The sequence below is a fragment of the Mirounga angustirostris genome, unplaced genomic scaffold, assembly GCF_029215605.1.
Source record: "Mirounga angustirostris isolate CCGP_5_RB_7025 unplaced genomic scaffold, mMirAng1.0.hap1 SCAF_15, whole genome shotgun sequence".
Taxonomy (NCBI): Eukaryota; Metazoa; Chordata; class Mammalia; order Carnivora; family Phocidae; genus Mirounga; species Mirounga angustirostris.
The window spans coordinates 19,014,444-19,034,237 of NW_026991723.1; the positions used below are offsets into that span (position 1 = coordinate 19,014,444).

The window sequence follows — 19,794 nt, forward strand, 5'->3', positions numbered from 1 at the left end:
GTTAAGTCTTGTTCTTCGTTTTTTTTTTTTTTTTTTTGATTTTGAGGGCTTTAATTGGCTCCTGTAACTGAAAGTCTTAAGTCTATATCCGCTAGTTTAGATATGCTCCAATGGTGTCGTTAGCAGTTACTCTCTCTCCCTTCCTCTCCTCCTTCATGCTCTCCTTCTTCGCCACCCCCACTTCTAGGTTCTACTTTCTTCAGTGTTGGCTTCATTGTCAAGCCAGCCAGCAGAAGTTCCAGGTTTATATCCTACTAGCTCAGCAACATGAAAGCTTCTCCCTGGGTCTCACTGGGCCACCTCTGGTCACATGCCCATTCCTGAGCCAGTCACTTTGGTCAGAGAGCTGGTATGTGCCATATGGCCAGGTGAGGGTCAGGGGATCACCATGGGGCTTCCAAGAAGGGTGGGTCAGCTCTATCTGAAGTATTTGGAGTGAGAGAAGGTGAGAAATAGTTACCCAAAGGAGACTGAAAAAGTTATTGCTGCAGCAAGAGGCACTAGACACAGGCCGGCAGAACAGATGTTTTGTGGGTTAGCCTGTAGAACAGAACTGCCCCAGGGTCTTGCGTTTAACCATTAAAGATCACGTCTCTAGTCTTAACACTCATTGCAAACACACAGGAAGCTCCTGAGTAGACTGGCTATTTGTTCTTGAGGATCTTAGACCATCTTACACATTGAGAATTGCTCTGATTCACTCAGAAAATGAAAGGCCCCGTGGCCTTATGCAAAATAATGGGTAGTGGCTATTACCTTCTGCTCTAGCCTGTGCTGCTTTCCTGGCTTTTTTCATACCTTTTTCTCTCTCCAAAGCTAAACTTCTTCTTACCTTCTTGGTTTCTTTCCCTTCTACCTTTTCTTGAACCCTTTTATCAGCAAATACCCCCCCCCTTTTTTTTTTAAGTAAAAGAATCTGATATCTTCTAGAGTCCGTATTTACATGGTTGTTTGAATTACCTAGAGACCCTCACATTGCTTCCTCTATAGCTCTGCCCGTAGTTAATAGAGGTAAACATCACCCTACTCCTCATTAGTCCTGTTATTTCTGTTTGTCCCTCTCATGCTTACTATCCACCTTTAGCTCTCCCCACAAACACTGAACAGAATACCAGAGGAGTGTAAAAAGTGGGGGACAATCAAAAAAAAAAGTAGAGGGCGTTAAGCTTAAGCTACATTCTTATTACATGACTGATTTAAAATGTCAGAAGTTACATACATACACACACCCCTATCCAACACACGTGTCTATTAATTTATTTTTTAACTGAACTCATCTTAATTTCATGGCCAGATACCAAGAACTATCTGTGAAACTATTTGGAGGGGAAAACACTGCTCTGATTTACCTCCTCATCCTTTGCATAAACCCTGTATGGCTTTGGCAAGTGAAATCTCAAAGCTTTTTAACTTAAGCTTAATGATAATGGATATGTTAGAATTTAGTCTTTTTTTTTTTTTTCCATTTGTATTTGATTCTTCTTGGTTCTTCATTTTTGCCTTTTTTAAAAAGGTATATAATTTGTGTAAGGTGGATACTTTAAGCACAGAATTATAAAACTCTGGCATTTTTTAAATCCTATGTCTACAACTGGATTTTCATTTTAATGAAGTTACTCTGTTTATAGGAACGGGTGAAGTCTGTGTTTCATGCCAAAGAGTTTGGAAAAATAATTAACTTCAAGACCCCAGAGGATGCTAGGGTAAATATAATGAATCTCTTTTACTTAAACAGCAGCTTCTCATTTCAAAGCCATGTAATAAGTTGGACTGTTTTCTAAGGCAGATAAGTTTTGCTTTTAATTTTGTTTTTGTGTTTTTACAGTTTTAGTATATGCAACTAGATAACATTTCCTCAAAACTGTTTTTCATTACCACCTTTCTCAGTTTCTCTGTAATATGTTTTTCATTTAATCTCTGTCACCATGTTATTTTATCCCAGAAGGCTTGTTTTTAATCTTCCTGCTGTGCCAGAAACATCCAGAGAAGACTACTGGGCTCAGTTCTCATTTTCTGTTTATCTTAGAGACAGTCCCACTAAGTTCTTCTTACATTAATAGAAGCGCATATTCCTCTGTTGAAGCTTCTCATAATGGGATAACCCTAATATCGCCTCCAGGGCTTTCATACGTCACACAGCCCCTGTGATAATAGACATTGTTGGTAGGGAGTTTTGCATTATATTTGCATTTTATTTTGCAATTTCAAAGCCTTTCAAAATAGAAAAGATCTATATCATGAGAATACCTAAAATACTCACGAAGGTTGCTATGCTGCTAGCCACTGTAGAATTACATGTAATTATTCCTGCTTCCATCAGTAGAATCCTATATATAGAATCATGAAGGTTTGTGATACAGAATTGACATCTGTCAGAAGAAAGTTGGCACAGATGGTTTTCAGCTATGCCACGGTTATTCAGCCAGCTGCCAAATTACCCTTCTCTCTCAAGATGGTTTATTTTACTTATTCTGAAGATGAACATTCAAGTCCAAAGACCTTAGAAAAACATTCTTATTGTTAAATCAAACCTGGTAGCACTGTCTCTGAAATTCTGGGCTATTTAACTGAGGTGAATGATGTCTTATGCAGGGTGAATTTAATTATTGGCCATGAGTATACACCTAACCAAACTAGAAAGCCAACTTCTAAATTTACATTCATTACATTTTGGGTTTCATTGCAAGTTCTTGAAATAAGCAAATGTTGGTTTATTTCTCCACAACAGTGGATCCTCACAAAACTAGAAGAAGCAAGAGAACCTTCCCCGAGATTCTGATGGAGAATACTGCCTGAAGAGACACAGCAATAAATCATTAGAGTTTCAACCTTGTACCTTCCAAAACCAGTTTGGGAAGTATAGTACAAAAGTAATTTCAAGTACTAAAAAAACCAAAAAATTGGTTGCAATCAGGTAAAACAATTATGTGATTAAAATATTTCAACTCATTGGGGATCCATTTGGTTTTCTAACTTGAATCATGCATCTGGTTAAAATTCTAATTACTTTATAAAGGAAACATTTCTTTTATGAATCTTAAATATTTGCTCCAAGTGGTTCTCTGCAATATGGAGAAATTACCCATATTGTGCACCCCTCATGGAGCTAAGTTTAATGTTTCTCATTTGTATTTTAAACTTCTATCATGCTTACTTCAGACTCCCTGAATCAGTGACAGGTAATTGATCAAATCAAACATAACCTCAGTGGTATCAAGAGAACCTTAGTGGTGGTTTCTTTAGAAACGTGAAGTTCTTTTTACAGATAAATATTTTGGTATTATTTTCCTTATTTTTTTATAAAGGATAGGTTTGAATTATACTTCCATAGCATGACTATGAAAACCAACCTTTTTTAATATAATATAATACAATACAGATTGAATAATACCCCTTCAAGCCTCATCTTATCTTAAGAAAGGCTGGAAGAAATGAGTGTTATACCCAAAAAGGAAAAGCCCCTTTCAGAACTTTGAAGCCTTAGAAATACTTCCTCAAGCCAACTTCATGGGATCTACTTGGTTTACCCAGGTCACGTTTTTAACAGATTGCTGACTTTAATGGAAAATCCCTGAAGCCTTAACAATACCAACTTTCCATTCACTGATAATATGAAATAAATGTAATTCCCACCATCTTAGATACAAGTTAAGCTTCAGAACAGACAGCCCTTCTTGTAAGTAAATGTCTGTACCCTAAAGTGTCTGTTGGCAGAAGATTGGGAATTGCTGCTGTGTTTTCTCTACAGTTATTCAAATGACAGTCACTTTTAAAAGCTCATCAGGACAAAAATCATGGGCTGCGCATTAGTAAAAAATAAGGTCATGGGTTTTTTTTTCTTGGTTTTTGTCCAAGATCCTTGTACTTTAATATTAATGGACTTTTTCAAGTGAAAGGGGATGAATATACGATTGTGAACCATGAAGAGAATAATGCAGTGTCTTACTTAGTTATTGAATAATACAGAGTTTTTGATGCATGTCGTATGTGCCATGAAATTATTATAAACTGTTTCTGGGATTGGAGACGCTGTATAGTCAGTCATTGTGAAATTCTTCTCAGGGTCCTCAAACCCTTGCTTTGTTGTAAAAGCTAAAATAAACAGCATGCCAGACTGTAATTTTATTTCTTCCTGACTGAATCCTACTACTGATTTTCCTTTGATTATAAAAACACATTGTTTATTATCAGTAGTTTCCCCCAGAATGTTTTTTTCTTTGCTGAACATAAATTGAATCAAAAGATGACAAATTTCATACCCCATGGTAGTGCGTGCTCCCATGATGACTTTTGTTCAGAGCAACATCGACATTTTCTCTATTGCTCAGCTCCTCCAATTTTACACACATTAGAATTAAAACTAAGAGTAGTGGCCAGAAAACTTTCATCAGATTGTCCCCATTTGAAATGTTGCTTTACTGGAGTTCCGTCCAGTGCCATTAACCAAGTACCTCTTTACCTACTACAGTTTCATGATTTCATTCTCCAAAAAAATATAGATCCCTAACTTCTTGGGTGTTCCATGGTAAAGGGGAAAAGCCTAAAAGAGTAAGCAAAGATTTTTCAAGTGTCCTCTGGAGAGCAACAGGGAGCAGGTGTAGTAACTGGTACATATGCAAAGCCAGCCTGTCTGTTGGTTCCTGTTGTTCACTTACCAGTGAGGACCTAGAAATATCTTTTCTTATTTTTGAGTAGTGGTCTGCCCATCAACACCTCTGTCACTTCCTTTGTTTCTATAGTTGGAAGACCCACAAGTCCAAGAGCAGTCGTTTATCAATTGTCTTAGAAGATTGTCTTATCTAAATAAGGAACATCAGTAGATAACTAGATAATGAGTCTTTTTAGCATAACATTTTATAATTATGTGTTTGATTCTATATTCTTTTTTCTTGAACATTACAGAGTCCATAATCTTACTGTGTTTGAAAATAATCTTTCCTGAATTCTGTTTAACATTTAATGGCTGAGAGCTTTAAGCTTCTCACGGTTGGTTGGTAGCTGTTATGGAATGAGATCCCGGGTATTGTGTCCCTTCCCTGTGTTGTTAGCTGTAGCCCCAGCCCCTTATTTCTAGCCCAGCATCTATTCTGGCCCGTGATGATTGCGTAAAGCCCAGCACAGAGTATCTGTTCCCTGCCAACTCTCCTCCAAAAAACTGTGATCATTAGAAATAGCAACTTTGATTTCTGGTACAATGAGAAGCCTGTGATTTCTTCACATTTACAAAACACTGTCTGAACCCAAGAGCGTGTGCACTTCTCCATTGCCTTCCCTCTTACTGTATATGTATTGGCTGCTTCTTCCCTAGTGTTAGCAAAAGCTTGGGATTTTCCCCCAGGTTCAGTTTAATACAGACAAGTTATTTTCTGGTCCCTAAATAATCATTAGCTGCTGTAGGCAGTCCTTCCCTGATCCACCCTCCTCCACAATCCTAACCCATGAAAAAACTATCCTGTGGCCTCCAAATAAGTAAGAATTTCTTCTTATATTATTTCCATCATAATTATCTTGTTTTTTTATGATGGTAATAACAGTAAATTTTCCCAGGGAATATATGTGCATCTAGCTTATCTCTTAGAAATATCATAGTATTTTATTCCTGTCTGATAAAAAAAAAAAATAGTGCTGTATTTTCTGAATTTTCAGTCATCACTTGCCAGTGTTAAGTGATCCTTCAGGCCAGGCCAAGTCCCCTGTATTAAAAAGGTTGGGACAGGAGATGCTAGGCTAGTTTGCCCATAGGAGTTGAAACTGGGTGCCAAATACACTGCAGATAGAAGTAGTCGTTTGGAACTGGATGTTTTCCTGTTCCTGCCAACACAATTGAGAGAAATTTGTTTGGGTTCCAAAGCCATTGCTTTTTACCTTTTCTCAAGATAATCAAAATCCTCAAGGACAGTGTTTTTTAAACTGTAGGTCTTAACCCATTAGTGGGGCCATAAAACCAATTTCACAGCTCAAGGCCAGCATATTTTAAAAGTGGAATAGAAATGAAAATAAAGAGAACATTGCATGTAACAAGGTTAAATACTGTTTCCTGAGATGTTTACTAAATAGTTTATATACTGTGTGTACTGAGTCGTAATATAAAACGTTATTTCCTATTGTGAATTGCAGTTAAAAAACAAAACAAAACAAAAACAAAAAACCTTGAGAACCACTGCTGTGGGAGGCACGGGCCAAACACTGATTGTTGGAACAATCTGGATTGTGTGGAGCGTGACCTTAGATAAGGAGGAGCAGATTCACAACTCAGGGATATCTTCAGATTGTGAGCATCATCTTTTTCTTTTGAGTGAGAAGATAGGATGGCTGTTGTTTTGCTTTTTATAAGATGTTTTCCTTTCCTGATGTGCATCAGATGCCCTCAGGTACCAGAAAAAGCATAGAAAAGTTAGATCTGCAAACAGCACCCAAAAAAGTCCACAGGCTTTTAACTAGAGATTCTTAACTAGAGATATTTCAACCTCTCTCCCACTAAGCATTTTACTAGGATTGGAGACAGAAGTTCTCTCCTTTTATGAATTTGCTCTGTCCACCTTCGGTGTGATTCACTGTAAGGTGGTAAAGGCCCTTAAAAATGGGGAGCTTAGATACAGGTCACACTTTTTTAGGGGTCAAAGAACTCGTTCTCTGGAGGGTGCTATACAAATGTTGGTGCAGTTGATGTGAAATAATTGGATTTCCTCATTTCTGTAGATTTCTGGTAGAAATAACCTGCAGTCCTTATTCAAGGTTCAGGACAAAATTCATTCAATCTGACTTTCTTTGGTGCTATTACCCAGTATCGCCTGTAGCTCCTTCATGTGCCTTAAAAGAGGCCATTCACCCAGTGCTTTGAAATATACTTTTGAAATTACACCTGACTGCTAATGCTGACCAATCAAGTTAGTATTAAACAGTTATAACTTTTATGGTTCGTTGACTCTCTGGTTTTGGTCATTGGCTAATACAGCTATTAATGCAGACCTTCGCTCATGCTGCTCTTCTTTCTGCCACGATTGGTGTAAAGGAATACTGTTTCAGGGTTATTCTGCAAGCAGGCCAGCACACGGGCTGAGGAGATGTGGGATCCTACTCTATCCACACCTCCTTCACATTTCTTTAATTGAAATCTTCTTTACTTTATTTCCTGTTTTGTAAAATAAGTTGTGCCATGTCATTTAAAAAAAAAAAAAAAAGTTTACTTTAAAAGTATGGATTATTTTTTTAAAGCATAATAGCATTTTCCAAAAAAAAAAAAGTTGATACTTTTGGTTACCCAAAGAGCTATACATAACAAATGTTAAACTTCAAATTTTATAGTTTGATATGTGTGTAAATTTTTTATTATACAATACAAATGAATATGTATTATAGTTTAATACCCACTATGATGTGATCTATCGATCTGAAAACCCTGTCACCGAACACTCATTAAGTATTGCTCTGATACCTAAATAATGGGTCCTTTTTAGTGAGGTCCTGTAACAAGAAATCCTGTGAGAGTTCCACAATAAAAAGTAACAATCAGAAGTGTACTTAGAACATGTTGGAAAGCCCCGCATCCCTTATTAGGCCATCATACTGTTGGTGTTCCATTGGCTACCCAAAAGTTCTCTAGGGGCTGAAAGCACTCAAAAATGTAGATTACATTGAAATGTTCTCGATATCAGTAATTTTATACACAAACTATTAGAAATCGGCCCTGGGGCTTGTTTCAAGTTCGGGTAAATTGTTATAGACTTCTTAAAAAATGATGATCTCTGTATGTGAATATGTGTATGACAAATGAAAATGGATTTTTCAGGGAATGTGCACTTTAAAAATACTTCTTTACTGATTTTTCTATTGACCAAATAGTCTGTGCTTCTTTGGGATGCTAACTATTCTTTGGTAAAAGTATGGTTATTGATGATGTTAATTAATTTTTAAAATATCTATTTCTGCATCGCTGCAGTATTTCCTTCACTTTTGTGTTCCTTATACCCCTTATGTGGGCTCCTGACCCAGTTGCCTGTTACAGTCTATGCCTTTTTTTTTTTTATGTCGATAACTTATAAACACCAACATTTATATAAAGTGAAGTTCTTCCTCTTGAAGTTGAACTTGGTCTTTTTTTCCTTTTTCCTTTCTCGTGTGGGGGAAAAAAGGTGATAGCTGGGCCATTTCAGAGGGTTGCTCAGTTTTCCTGGGTTTCTCCCATGTTTACGGGAGGTATATATGTTATTAAACTGTTTTTCTCCTGTCAGTCTCTTTTATTACAGGGGTGGAATCCCACCCAAGAACCTAGAAAGGAGAGAGGGAAAATTATTTTTCCTTCCCTACAGTTTGGTGACTCATGATGGGACTTGCTGAAACAGCATACTCCCTCTGGAGCCTGCAGACAGGATCCTGGAAAACTGGCAGAAGCTGGCAAAGGGTAAGAAGTCTTACCAACATAAGCTCTCTTAGCTCGCTCTCTGTGCCTAGTTGAGAGAGGAAGGGAAAATTTCACCTTCTTCATCCTTTACAAATTTACATTAGCAGGAGAAAATATTTCTATGAACAGTTCTTTGTGTATAGAGACTCTGGTACAAAGATTTTTGTTACGAGTACCCTTGTTTTCTGTTGATCCCTTTCCTTCCAGAGATGGTCATTGCTTTGTTATCTCTTTTGTGTCATTTGTCATAAAGAGGAGAAGGATAGGCCAGAGGTTTTCCTTCATTTTTGTGTCTTGAGAGCTTGGTTTTTTGACCAGTGAGAATACTTTCCCTGGTCTCCACTACTTGCCATACTTGCATTTTCCCTCTAGTGGTAGTAGAATGCAAGCTTAAGTGTGGCAGCCAGCCAAATAGGCCGGGGTTCCAAGACATGAAAGGAGAAGCAGTGTTCTCTCGATCCCACTGTGCCAGCTCTCAGGGGAGTTTATCTCAGGGGTTCCCAGTCCATAAGGGGCCTGTCATCTCAGCCTTCACTGTTTCCGTGCCAGGGAAGTCCCATTCCAGTAGCATGTGTTTGGGGTCACAGAGTAGCAGGTCTGGGACTGGCAGTGTCTCATGGGAAACGAGACATCTTTTCACTACATCATTCTTAATTGCCTGTGACAAGGGAAGGTCTTTGCTTTCTTATGCTAACCCTCAGAGTGAACTTTCTGGATCGTATTAAGGGCTGCATCTTTTCCAACAAAGGGTTGGATACCCCTTGTCTGTCCAAAAGGGGCACCTCTTTATCCACCGGTAAGCCATAAAAAAAGGCTTACGGGTTTGAGTCCCTATGGAGATTAATAAAAGATTCTCCTCATCAATAGCCAGATGATGGATCCTTTGAATTGGAAAGACTTACCGTATTTGAAAAAAAAAATTTAGAGAGTTCTCAATCTAAATGGTTGTCTTACTGGTATCTGTGGAATGATCAAATTGAAGAGGACGTGAAGGAATATAGCATCCAGCCTTAAGGACTCTATTAAAAAGCGCTTTGTAATTTCATCTTGTTATCTCCACTTTCAGAAGATTCTACCAGATTTGTAGATCAGCGGCCATTCACAACTCCATTCACTGGGACCTTGATTGTCTGCTCAGGGGTCTTCTTCCCACCCATGTTTATACTGCAGTGATAAGCCAGCCCGCCCCTTGGGCAGACTCCCCTCCCAGAGGAAATGGGTGACCAGAATTTCTCCCAGGCCTTCCTGCAAATGATCAGGAAATGGATTGGCTAAGGCTGATGTTCTGATGTTCAGTGACTGATAAAAAGCAATAGTAGAGTCTTTTCCCCCTAAAGTGAATTGATCCAAGGTTGGATTATACACTCAAGAGAGGAGAACATTCAAAGGTTCTTGTTGAACGCTGTATATACTCTTTACAAAGGCATACTGCATTAAACCCTGAAGTTCTTGGACATAGGAATCTTTTGATTTTCATCTTCGTTGGAATGGAAATCTTACCCAATAATGATATAAAGAAACAAATTGAAGATAATGTAGTTGGATGAGTATGTCAGCCCCATAATATCATTCAGGCTCCCCTACTTCGAGGAATTAGAAATACTATCTTTTGTCTTAAAAATCTTTACAAAACCAGAAATGCATTTCTAGAAGCAATACAAAGTCCATCCATCCTTACCAGTCCCAAAGCCTCCCCTCTTCATCTCAAAATGCTTGCAGATACTGTGTAAGATTGGGATATTGGAAATAGAATTGTCCTGCATCTAAGAAAAGGAAAAATTTTAATACTAATTACTCTAGACTTCTGATAATAGGCAAATATGCCCCAAACCCCTTGGAAACAACTTGGATACTTTCCTTGTGCCTTTGATACACATTTTCTACCTCCATCTCTTTGAAATGAAGACTTTAGGCAATGATTCTCATGAGAAGAGAAAAAGGAGCTATTTGGAAATTGGGCACAATTTAAAAAAAAAAAAAAATCTTCCACACAAATCTCGGTAAAAAACCCTAGCCATCTGAGTTAGCCATAAGTAAATGAACTCATTCCATCTGCCAGAAACCCAATTTGGATACAGCTGTTCTTTTACAAACTACTGAGTTGTGTTATTATACCTGATTCACAGTTAAAAATGTTAGTGATAGGTATAAGGTCTCTGTTTGTATCTGTTTGTGTGTGTCTATGTATGTTGTAGATACGCTATTTTTCTACCTCCAGATGGTATTGCCAAAATTTGTAAACCAGCTCTACTTAATTGGCTCAGAAATAACTTCTTACATGAATTAAGCACTTCTAGACTCAGAAATATAGAAACTAACTCAAATGTTTTCCAAGTTCATGTAATCTGGGAAAATACTTAGTAAATATAAGCTAATTTAATTTGGTTTAATTGAAATAGGTATGTCTTCAGGGTTGTCAGCTTTGGATGTAATGCAGACGTACAACTTTTATTGTACCTGGTTTATTAGTCAAATGAGTGCATGTTATCTCTGTCACAAAACTTGTCAGCAAGAAAAATAACAGGATGATGGCCTTAATGTCTCATGAAATTTTTAGAAGTAATCTCAATATGATTAAGAACAAGTGAATTAAGTAGATTTAAGTGGGATTAAAGTTTATAAATGAAATTTTCCTAAGTTAAATGATGGGAATTCATTGGAATGTCTAAATTTCCAAATATGACAAAATACTGGAACATTACTGAATGTAGGTTTATCTACTTTTGGCTTAATATGGAGAGACTAAACATATTTGGGTCTGTTAGTAAACATCTTGTACCACATTGAAAAATTGTACTGTGAAGCAGCATGTGCTTCTAGAAATTAGGAAATGTATTCATAAATTTGCCAAACTACAGTTGATAATGGCTTAGTTCTAGAAATTAAGGTTTCAGAGGGTTGGGAATACCAGTTAACATACGTAATTCAAACTACTAGAAATAGTAAGGAAAACCTCTTTGTATGCAAACAAAGTAAGATGTGGTTTGGTTTAAGAAAACGTATGAGGTACAAAGATGCATTTTTGTTACAGGAAAGAGAAGTTGTGTCCTGGAGTAGAACGAGTGGTTTCAGAAGGGGAAAGAGGAGAGTAAGGGAAAAATAATTGGATATAGAAAGTTGGAAAGAGAAAACCTTGTATAAATAAGCTAGCTAAAATGGAATGAATTCATAAATGTGTAAAGATAAACTTTACTATCAGTAGTATACGCACGTAAAACTAGAACTTAGTTTTCTTCAATCTGCTGAAGGTGTAACTGAACCAGCTTGAGTTTGCTCCTTGGTCAGTCACAGAGAAACACTAGCGCAGGTTGGGTTGTCGCAGAGTAAAAATTATTTGCAGCAAGAAAGGAGTTCACGGGGAATAACCTCCAAAACTGTGACTCCCTGAGCAAGGGTGGATGAGCTCCTTTTATTTAGGGTTAGGATGAATATTTTAAAAAGGGGATCTCTTGGGGGCACCGGAGTAGCTCAGTCGGTTAAGTATCAGACTCTTGATCGGCTCAGGTCATGATCTCAGGGTCGTGAGATTGAGCCCCACATCAGGCTCTGCGCTGGGCATGGAGCCTGCCTCAGTTCCCCAGCTCGTGGACACGTGCTCACTTGCTCTCGCTCTCAAAAAAAAAAAAATTTCTCTAAAAGGGCTCTCTTGCCATCATATGTGGAGGCAGGCCTGAGATCCTGCCTGCACCTTAAGGAGAGATGCCTATGCTACGTTGTATGTTATGTAAATGAGGCTTGTGCTCCTTGTTAGGCGGTGATTTTAGTATTACAATGAGGTAAAGGTAGTTGTTGGTCACTCTAGAGGTCACTGCATGGTCCATCCGTGCAGGTGCAAGCCAGGGGTTAAGCCCAAACTGGTCTGGGTGATCCGGCCTGCTGGAGGTCTCATCAGGGCTGTTGCTGTGCTATTGCCCGAGGGATGGTTTCGGTTTCCGTCTGCCTGAGTTAAGAGACAAACTGGAAAGAAAAGCCTAAGGGAAAACGGAGGACAAAGGCCGGTGAGTACACGCAAGGGGGCAGTAAAGGTCAGGCCTATGGGGTCTAGCTGGTAACAAAAGGACAGAGTTCTCTCAGACTTTTGGTCGGTCTGCTCCTGATAAGTAAGCTGACCAGAAAGCAAAAGATTTTGTGTTTTACTGAAATTTCCTGTTATCTTTATCATCAGGTCTTTGATCACTTAAGAAAACCACAAGTCTTCTCAATATTAAGAGCCAAGTTTCACTGACAACTATGGAACCTTCTGTATTTGCCTTTAAAATCTTTTGTCACTTTGGTTAAAATAGGTAATCAAGTATTGTTTCTTAATTCTAGTCAGGTGTTCAAAAGTACTGATATCCTAACAACACCCTTACTCACCTCTCATAGGTGATTCCTCCTCCCCCAACATCTTGAGCTGAAGAAGGTACTCAAGGGGAGGGCCTGGCCTATAGGGAAGTTACTCATTTCTCTGGGTCTCTCCCCTGTATACAGAGGCATACATATTATTAAACTAGTGTGGTGGCGTTTTTGTTTTTTTCCCCCCCTGTTAATCTGTTTTGTTTGGGGATCTCAGCCAGGAACCAAGAAGGTAAGAGGAAATTTATTTTTCCTCCCCTCCAAGGACATTTATAAAGTTTGAGTTAGAAAAATGCTGTGACTTTCCTAGTTTATATCAACCATGAGCACAAAGAAACACAACATAATCCCAGGCTGATGGCCGAATGGTATATTCGTAGCCTCCTCAGAAAGGCACAGCATACATGTTTCAAACAGCCAATCTGTGGTGGCCATCAGAACTTTGGCAGGGGTTACATTACATTTGTTAAACAATTTAGACTTTAACCATTTCATAAGTTTACAAGACTTGGTCATAGATACATAACACACACTTTCTTCCACCAGTACAACATAATATGCTGTCTAGAGCCCATTTATGTCAACTTTGGCTGCATGGTGATCAAATTATGGCAAAACTAAGATACATTGATATAGTCATTAATTTGGCTTAAGAAATATTTAACAAAAAAAAAATGTTTGATGGCATGTTAAATGCATACTTCAGCATGAAGAGAGAAAATTTTAAATCTCTAAATTACAAGATTTAATAAAAAGCTTCAAACCCATTAACTTTCTTTAAAAAAACAAAAATACCACCCAAGTTAATCCTAGAGGTCTCAAGGCATGATCTATAAATTAACAGACCCCTCTGATACAGGATGTGTTAAGGACTATTATTAAACACACTTTAACAACACAGTAAATCACAGTGGCTTTTAAAAATTCTATAAAAAATCTCCAAGCCAAAAGTCAAGAAAAGAAATATAAAGACTTTTTGAATATCTCACAAAGTCCATCACCTGTCCCTGGGGCCCGCATGGCCGGCTTGGTGCCACCAGCCTGGTGGGTGACGTCACGAGCACTAGCAAATAAAACGGGCGGAGCTTGCAAATCCTGTCTTCTGGGAGGGGTGAGGAGTGGGCAGCAGCTTCTAAACCAGGTTGAATTCCCTCAGGTTGAGTTGGAGAATCGTGTCCTTCACAGCAGCGAACACAAAGCGGATGTTCTCCGTGTCTGTAGCACATGTGAAGTGAGAATAGATGACTTTCTCTTTGTCAGGATTCTGATCTTGATACAGCTTCAGGATAAAGTCTCTGGCGGCTTTTACATCCTGCTTCGGTCCTAGTCAAGAGTGCAGTTACAGGAATAAAGAAGAGAGCTACTAACCCCCGGGTCCTCCCCACAATCAGTTTCCGTATACTCCTGTTCTTACTTGGGATCCTTCATTGAGTTCTTATTCCTAGAGAAGAGCTTACCTAGGGTGTGAACTTTTATTATAGCTCATCATGAACCTGTAAACGAGACTTTTAAAATGTCCACTGCTATCTAAAAAGTGTACTTTAAAGCACTTTGTTGAAAAACGGACCCAATTTAATGTTCTGGTTTGGGCTCTCACCACATGGCTGATGCAGTTAATAAAAGGAAAGGGGGTGCTAAAACAGCACTCTAAATGTCAGTATCGAACTTGCTGATATTTGAGACTTCCCGTACCAGAAATAATTAGCATCAGAACATAAACTTTCCAGCCTGGGATCGGTCCTCTATCTACAAACTTCAGTGTCTACCGTGTGCCTGGAAAGGGGTCTGTCACACTAAGCTACACAGAGAAGGAGCAGGTACTCTGACGGGGACCGGGGAGACACAGCTAGGCAAGGCCAAGGGAGCACACAGGAGGCACACCCGAGTGCAGATGAGTGGAGGGAGTGTGAGCAGGACTTCCCCAAGGACGACGTGCCTGAGCTGGGTCTTGGAGGATGAGGAGGAGTTTCCACAGGGGGTGGCATGTATGGAGGTGCTGAGGCAACAACAGAGTCATGCACCTGGAGCTTCCCTGAGAAAGTCTATTCGAGGCAGATCAGGGACCATGGGGCCTGGGGCCCAGATCAGGGACCATGGGGCCCAGATCAGGGACCAGGGACCATGACCCTCTGGGGCCATGTCAGTAACGCTGGCCCATTGCCAGGGAGGTCGGCATAACGCCGGCCCATTGCCAGGGAGGTCGGCAAGAGGGACACTTACCTGTGTATTCTGGAAAGTAGCTAATTAGATGAGAGTACATGATTTTCTCCTCCAAAAGATCCTTCTTATTTAAGAACAAAATCACAGACGAGTTCAGAAACCAGGGGTAGGTTATAATGGTTTTAAATAAGGCTTTGCTCTCCTCCATGCGGTTCTAAGTGCGAAACAAGGGACTTAGGGTTAATAAAGAAAAACAATACTTTGGAAGCAACAGGCCAAATCGCTGGTTCCACCCATGTGTCCCCTCACCCAGCTGCCAGCTCCAGAGCACAGGGGCCCCCCCAGGACACCAGGCCTCCTGCTTCTATTTCCCCCCTTCCCTTCTGGCTCTCTTCTCCTGCAGCCCCCCAAATAAACCCATAACACATAAGAAAGGCTTTTGTGAAACTTGGAAAAAGGTTCATACCTATATTCGACAGAGTTTTCGGTTTTAATTACGGGGGTTACCAAGTAGGGAAAGTGCATTAGGCCCGAGACACTCACTCTAATTGGGGGTGGGCTTCCAGACCTCGGGAGGAAGGGTCCTCCAGCACAGCCACTGTCCAGAGGAAGGCTGGGCATTGGAGAGCAGGGGACGGACGCTGCTGAGCGCCTTCCATGCGCCACGCATTACAGGTGGGTAATATGGGCGAGGTCTGCTAGGGGAACGGTCCCCATTTTATGGATAAACATACTAGTGTTTGCAACTTTAAATTAGGTCCCAAGCCCATGTAATAATAGGATCGGGTCAAAATTATGTAGAAAAAGAGTAAAAATTTCTTAACATTAGTCACTGGCAAGAATATATCAAATGTTCCTAATTTAGGGAAAGTAGACAGGGCACATACAAATCTTATCTGGCGACAAAAATTGTGCTGGATGGCACCTTTTTTTTTTTTAAGATTATTTGACAGCAAGAGCAGGAACACAAGCAGGGGGAGTGGGAGAGGGAGAAGCGGGCTTCCTACCGAGCAGGGAGCCCGATGTGGGACTCGATCCCAGGACCCTGGGATCATGACCTGAGCCGAAGGCAGATGCTTAACGACTAAGCCACCCAGGCGCCCTAGATGGCACCTTTTTAATAAGGTATTTTTAAAGTAAGCTCTACAGAGCCCAGCGTGGGGCTTGAACTCATGACTCTGAGATCAAGAGTCACATGCCCCATGGACTGAGCTGGCCACACTCCCCCTGCTCTCAAGGATTTCTAAGAGTTAAGAAACAATGGTCTTTATAGAGGGCAGTGGTCAGACAAAAACAAAGCTTTGCACACCTGCTCAGAGGGACATGTTTCCCTACCACTCCTGCATACCTGGGCCCATTCTCCTATTCAGTACATTTTTGGCAATCAAGATCTGGAAATTATTACCGGACAGGTAACCCCTCAGTTTTTAAAGCTTTAAAAAAATTTATGATGGTCTTATCAATAATCTGCAAGGAAGTTGACCCTTGAACACCACAGGAGTTAGGGGGGCTGATCGCCTGGCATAGTCGAAAATGTGCATATAACTTGACTCCCCAAAAACTTAACTACTAATACCCTACTGTTGACCAGAGTCTCACCAATAACACATATTTTGTATGTTATGGATGTTATATACCATATTCTTACACTAAAGCTAGAGAAAAAAAAGGTTACAAGGAAAATACCCGTACTGTACCGTATTTATCAGAAACAAAGCTCACGTGTAAGTGGACCCATGCAGTTCAAACCTGTGTTGTTCAAGGGTCAACTATATACGAAGAAACAATTCCTATAAGTCCAGTGAGTGGACACAACATGTATGTACACCCAGGAGGACAAGTCTGGAGTGGAATTCCTCTCCAAATACCTTGTGATTTTTAGGAGAGGAGAAAATGTCTAATTTGTAAGCATACTGGGTTGAGGCACTGGTCCTTTGTGCCCCTGAATCATCTTTTGAGCTTCCCAAGAAACAAGAAATCCTGACACAAATTTGGACCTCATTTTTCATATTGATAACTTGAAGCCTTTGCTTTAAAAAAAAAAAAAAAAAAGTCCCTCCTGGACGAGCTGGGTGGCAGCCGAGATTGCTATTCTTCTTTGCAATGACACCAGTAAATGGGTTAATCCTCCTACTAATTAGCTAATGTAACTCTGCTCCTCAGAGAAAAGCCTGCTCTCAAGAAATACAAGATATAATTTGCTCACAGTTACTGTCTAATCCTGGGCAGAGTTCTTTACTGGTTTACTACCATGACCTAGAAGGAAGAGACACTTTTCTATGAGGTCAGGATGTCTCGTGCAAGGCTGGGCAAAAGACAAGGGGAGGACAGTGGTATCCCACAGAACATAGCCCCACCTCACAGAGAAGTGACAGCTATCGTCACTCTCTGGGCAGATGTGGTTAATGCAGTTCCACGCAGCTAGCCCTACAGCAACCCTGCAGAGGACGTGGAATGCCTGACCAGGGTGGGTCAGAACATCTCTAAGCAGCTGACACCACTCCTCATGTCAACTCAGGGACGTAATTTGGGAGCACCATGGAGAGAGATTAGGAAGCCTGTTCCCAGATATTTATGAGAAAGAGCATTGCTCAACTTTGGCTGTGCCTGAGCACCTCTGAGGGGCTTGGAAAAAATACCCCCGACTCAAACCTAAGAAATACGAGTTTCTACTGTGAGGTCCAAAAGATGGTCTTTTTTAGAAACTCCCCAGGGGATTCCAATATGCAGCCAAGACTGAGAACCAATGCTTTTGGCTGGCCTCACCCTTGGCACCACCTGAGATTCGATCCCAGGCTCAGCCCACCCCCACCCCCAACTAAATCAGAATCTGGAGTTGGACCCAATGCCAGGTGTCTCCTTAAGATCCCCAGGGAATTCCAGCGTGCATCCAACTCTGAGAACCAGGTTTCCAGACCAGTGATTGTCAAACTTTCATGTGTATTTGAATTACCTGGAGTCTTGTTAAAATACAAGTTCGGATTTATTCCGTGTAGGTCGATTGACTAGGCATGCATTTCTAACAAGCACGCAGATGATGCTGGTTCTGCTAATTCCAGACACTGCACTTTGAATAGCAAGACCGCTTAACCTAAAGAATACAGTCTAACACCGGGGCAGGCTAGCTTCTTGCAAACTGCAGCCATGGGTCTCTGTTCTCCACAGCTACCCCTCCCCACCCAGCATACCTCATTGTCACACTCAGCCAGGACCTGGTCATATTCACTAAGAGCAACCAAAAAAATAATGGAGGTGACACTCTCAAAGCAGTGAATCCATTTCCGTCTTTCAGATCGCTGGCCACCAACATCTACCATCCTGTTCGACAGAAACACAGAACATTGAAAGGTTGGAATACATGGCTCTTTGGAGGAGGAGGACAGGAATCATTATATTTTGGGAATGCGCACTCCTGAGGGTCCTCAGTAATTTTTTAGAGGTGAAAAGGGGTCTTAAGATGCCCATGTTTGAGCACCGCTGCTTTCGGCAGAGAGGAACCCTGGGTGTTAGCAAAGGAGGCACATACTGTAAGTAAAGTTACTGAAGACGGGGGGCGCCTGGGTGGCTCAGTCAGTTAAGCGGCTGCCTTCGGCTCGGGTCATGATCCCGGGGTCCTGGGATCGAGCCCCGCATCGGGCTCCCTGCTCAGCAGAGAGCCTGCTTCTCCCTTTCCCTCTGCCTGCTGCTCTGCCTACTTGTGCTATCCCTCGGTCAAATAAATAAATTAAAAATAAATTAATAAAAAAAAAAGTTACTGAAGACGGGTGCAGGGGTGACTCCAGGGGAGCAGCATGCTCGGGGACACTGGTTTGGAAGCTGCTGCCTTAGTCCAGGCAGAAAGCACAAGCATCCACGTAGGTGACGCTCTAACCACTGTCAAGTGCCAGACACCAGACACGCGAGGGGCAGAAAGGCGGGCAGTCTCCCAGGCCTACCAGCTGCCTCCAGGCCCTCCCCCTGCCTCTTTTTCACCACTCCTCAGACTTAGCCACGAGTCCTTTCCGCATTACGTGGGCGCTGCCCCTTCTGGCCTATAAAGACCTGCAAGTGGCCTCCATCGTCTCTGGCAATCCAAAGGCTCTATCTGGGGCTTTGGGAAAAGACTCAAGAGAGTCCTAGCCCAAAGATGGCTCGTAAGCTCCAACACTGCAGGAGGCAGGCAGTTTATGGAAATGAGTCAAGTGGGCCTCTCCAAAGTAGAACGGCAGGCAACTTCAAGAACACCAGGGGCCCCGTCCAGAGAGTGGACTGCAGGGCGGCTGTAGCCAAGGCCTGCTGGACAGACGTGTAGGCATGCCACGACCAGCCCCTCAACCTTTCAAAAGAAACTAGGTATCAAATGTTGTAAGCAAAATGGACCAATTCTTGAATACTGGCTCAAAAGGGGCTTAGAAAACACCAAGTGGGCCAAACACATCTGCGGACCCGATTCAGGGTTCGGACATAGCAAGCAGCACTGATTCTGAACAGGTCACGGTCATACATTCATGGGCACCTGGATGCAGATTTTCAAGGGGCTCGACCAGAGGGCTCCCCAGTGCCACAATGCTCCGGAGGCCCAGAGATGGAATCGGGTTTACAGACAGGCCCTGGTTGTGGCAGGACCGGACCTGTGTCATCTCGACTAGAAAAGCATAATGCAGTAACTCTGATGAGGAACAAGGGAACTAATGGATAACTTGCAGTGCTGGGCATAAGTACCATATCCTCCTCTTTCTGCCATAATTAAATGCAATGAGGATCTACTTAAGTCATCCTAAAAGTACTTCTTAAATTTGTATGTGGAAATTCATACTTTTTTTACACAACTGTATATAGTTTATATTATCTTATGTAATTAATACACTTTTGTACTGATTGTTAGTTTTTTTTATTTTTATGGATAGATGCTACAGAAG

General features: G+C 41.0%; 2 protein-coding genes across 6 annotated transcripts in view; one reads left to right on the forward strand and one right to left on the reverse strand.

Annotated features, from left to right (window-relative positions):
* VPS13A (vacuolar protein sorting 13 homolog A) overlaps positions 1 to 4,120 on the forward strand; it is a 267,040-nt gene extending 262,920 nt beyond the window's left edge. For 4 of the 5 annotated variants that reach the window (XM_045882282.3, XM_064578958.1, XM_054509186.2 and 1 more), the window contains 2 exons: positions 1,629 to 1,703; positions 2,729 to 4,120. In XM_045882282.3, the coding sequence (XP_045738238.1) occupies positions 1,629 to 1,703; positions 2,729 to 2,779 (126 nt within the window). In that variant the 3' untranslated portion in view covers positions 2,780 to 4,120. Of the gene's footprint in view, positions 1 to 1,628; positions 1,704 to 2,728 lie in introns of those variants that run through there. The other variant, XR_010407545.1, reaches the window with a different exon arrangement.
* A 9,748-nt stretch (positions 4,121 to 13,868) lies between these two features.
* GNA14 (G protein subunit alpha 14) overlaps positions 13,869 to 19,794 on the reverse strand; it is a 191,516-nt gene continuing 185,590 nt past the window's right edge. The window contains exons 5-7 of the mRNA XM_064578960.1: positions 18,085 to 18,214; positions 14,957 to 15,110; positions 13,869 to 14,059 (exon numbers count right to left, since the gene is read on the reverse strand). Coding sequence (XP_064435030.1) covers positions 13,869 to 14,059; positions 14,957 to 15,110; positions 18,085 to 18,214 — 475 coding nt within the window. The remainder of the gene's footprint in view (positions 14,060 to 14,956; positions 15,111 to 18,084; positions 18,215 to 19,794) is intronic.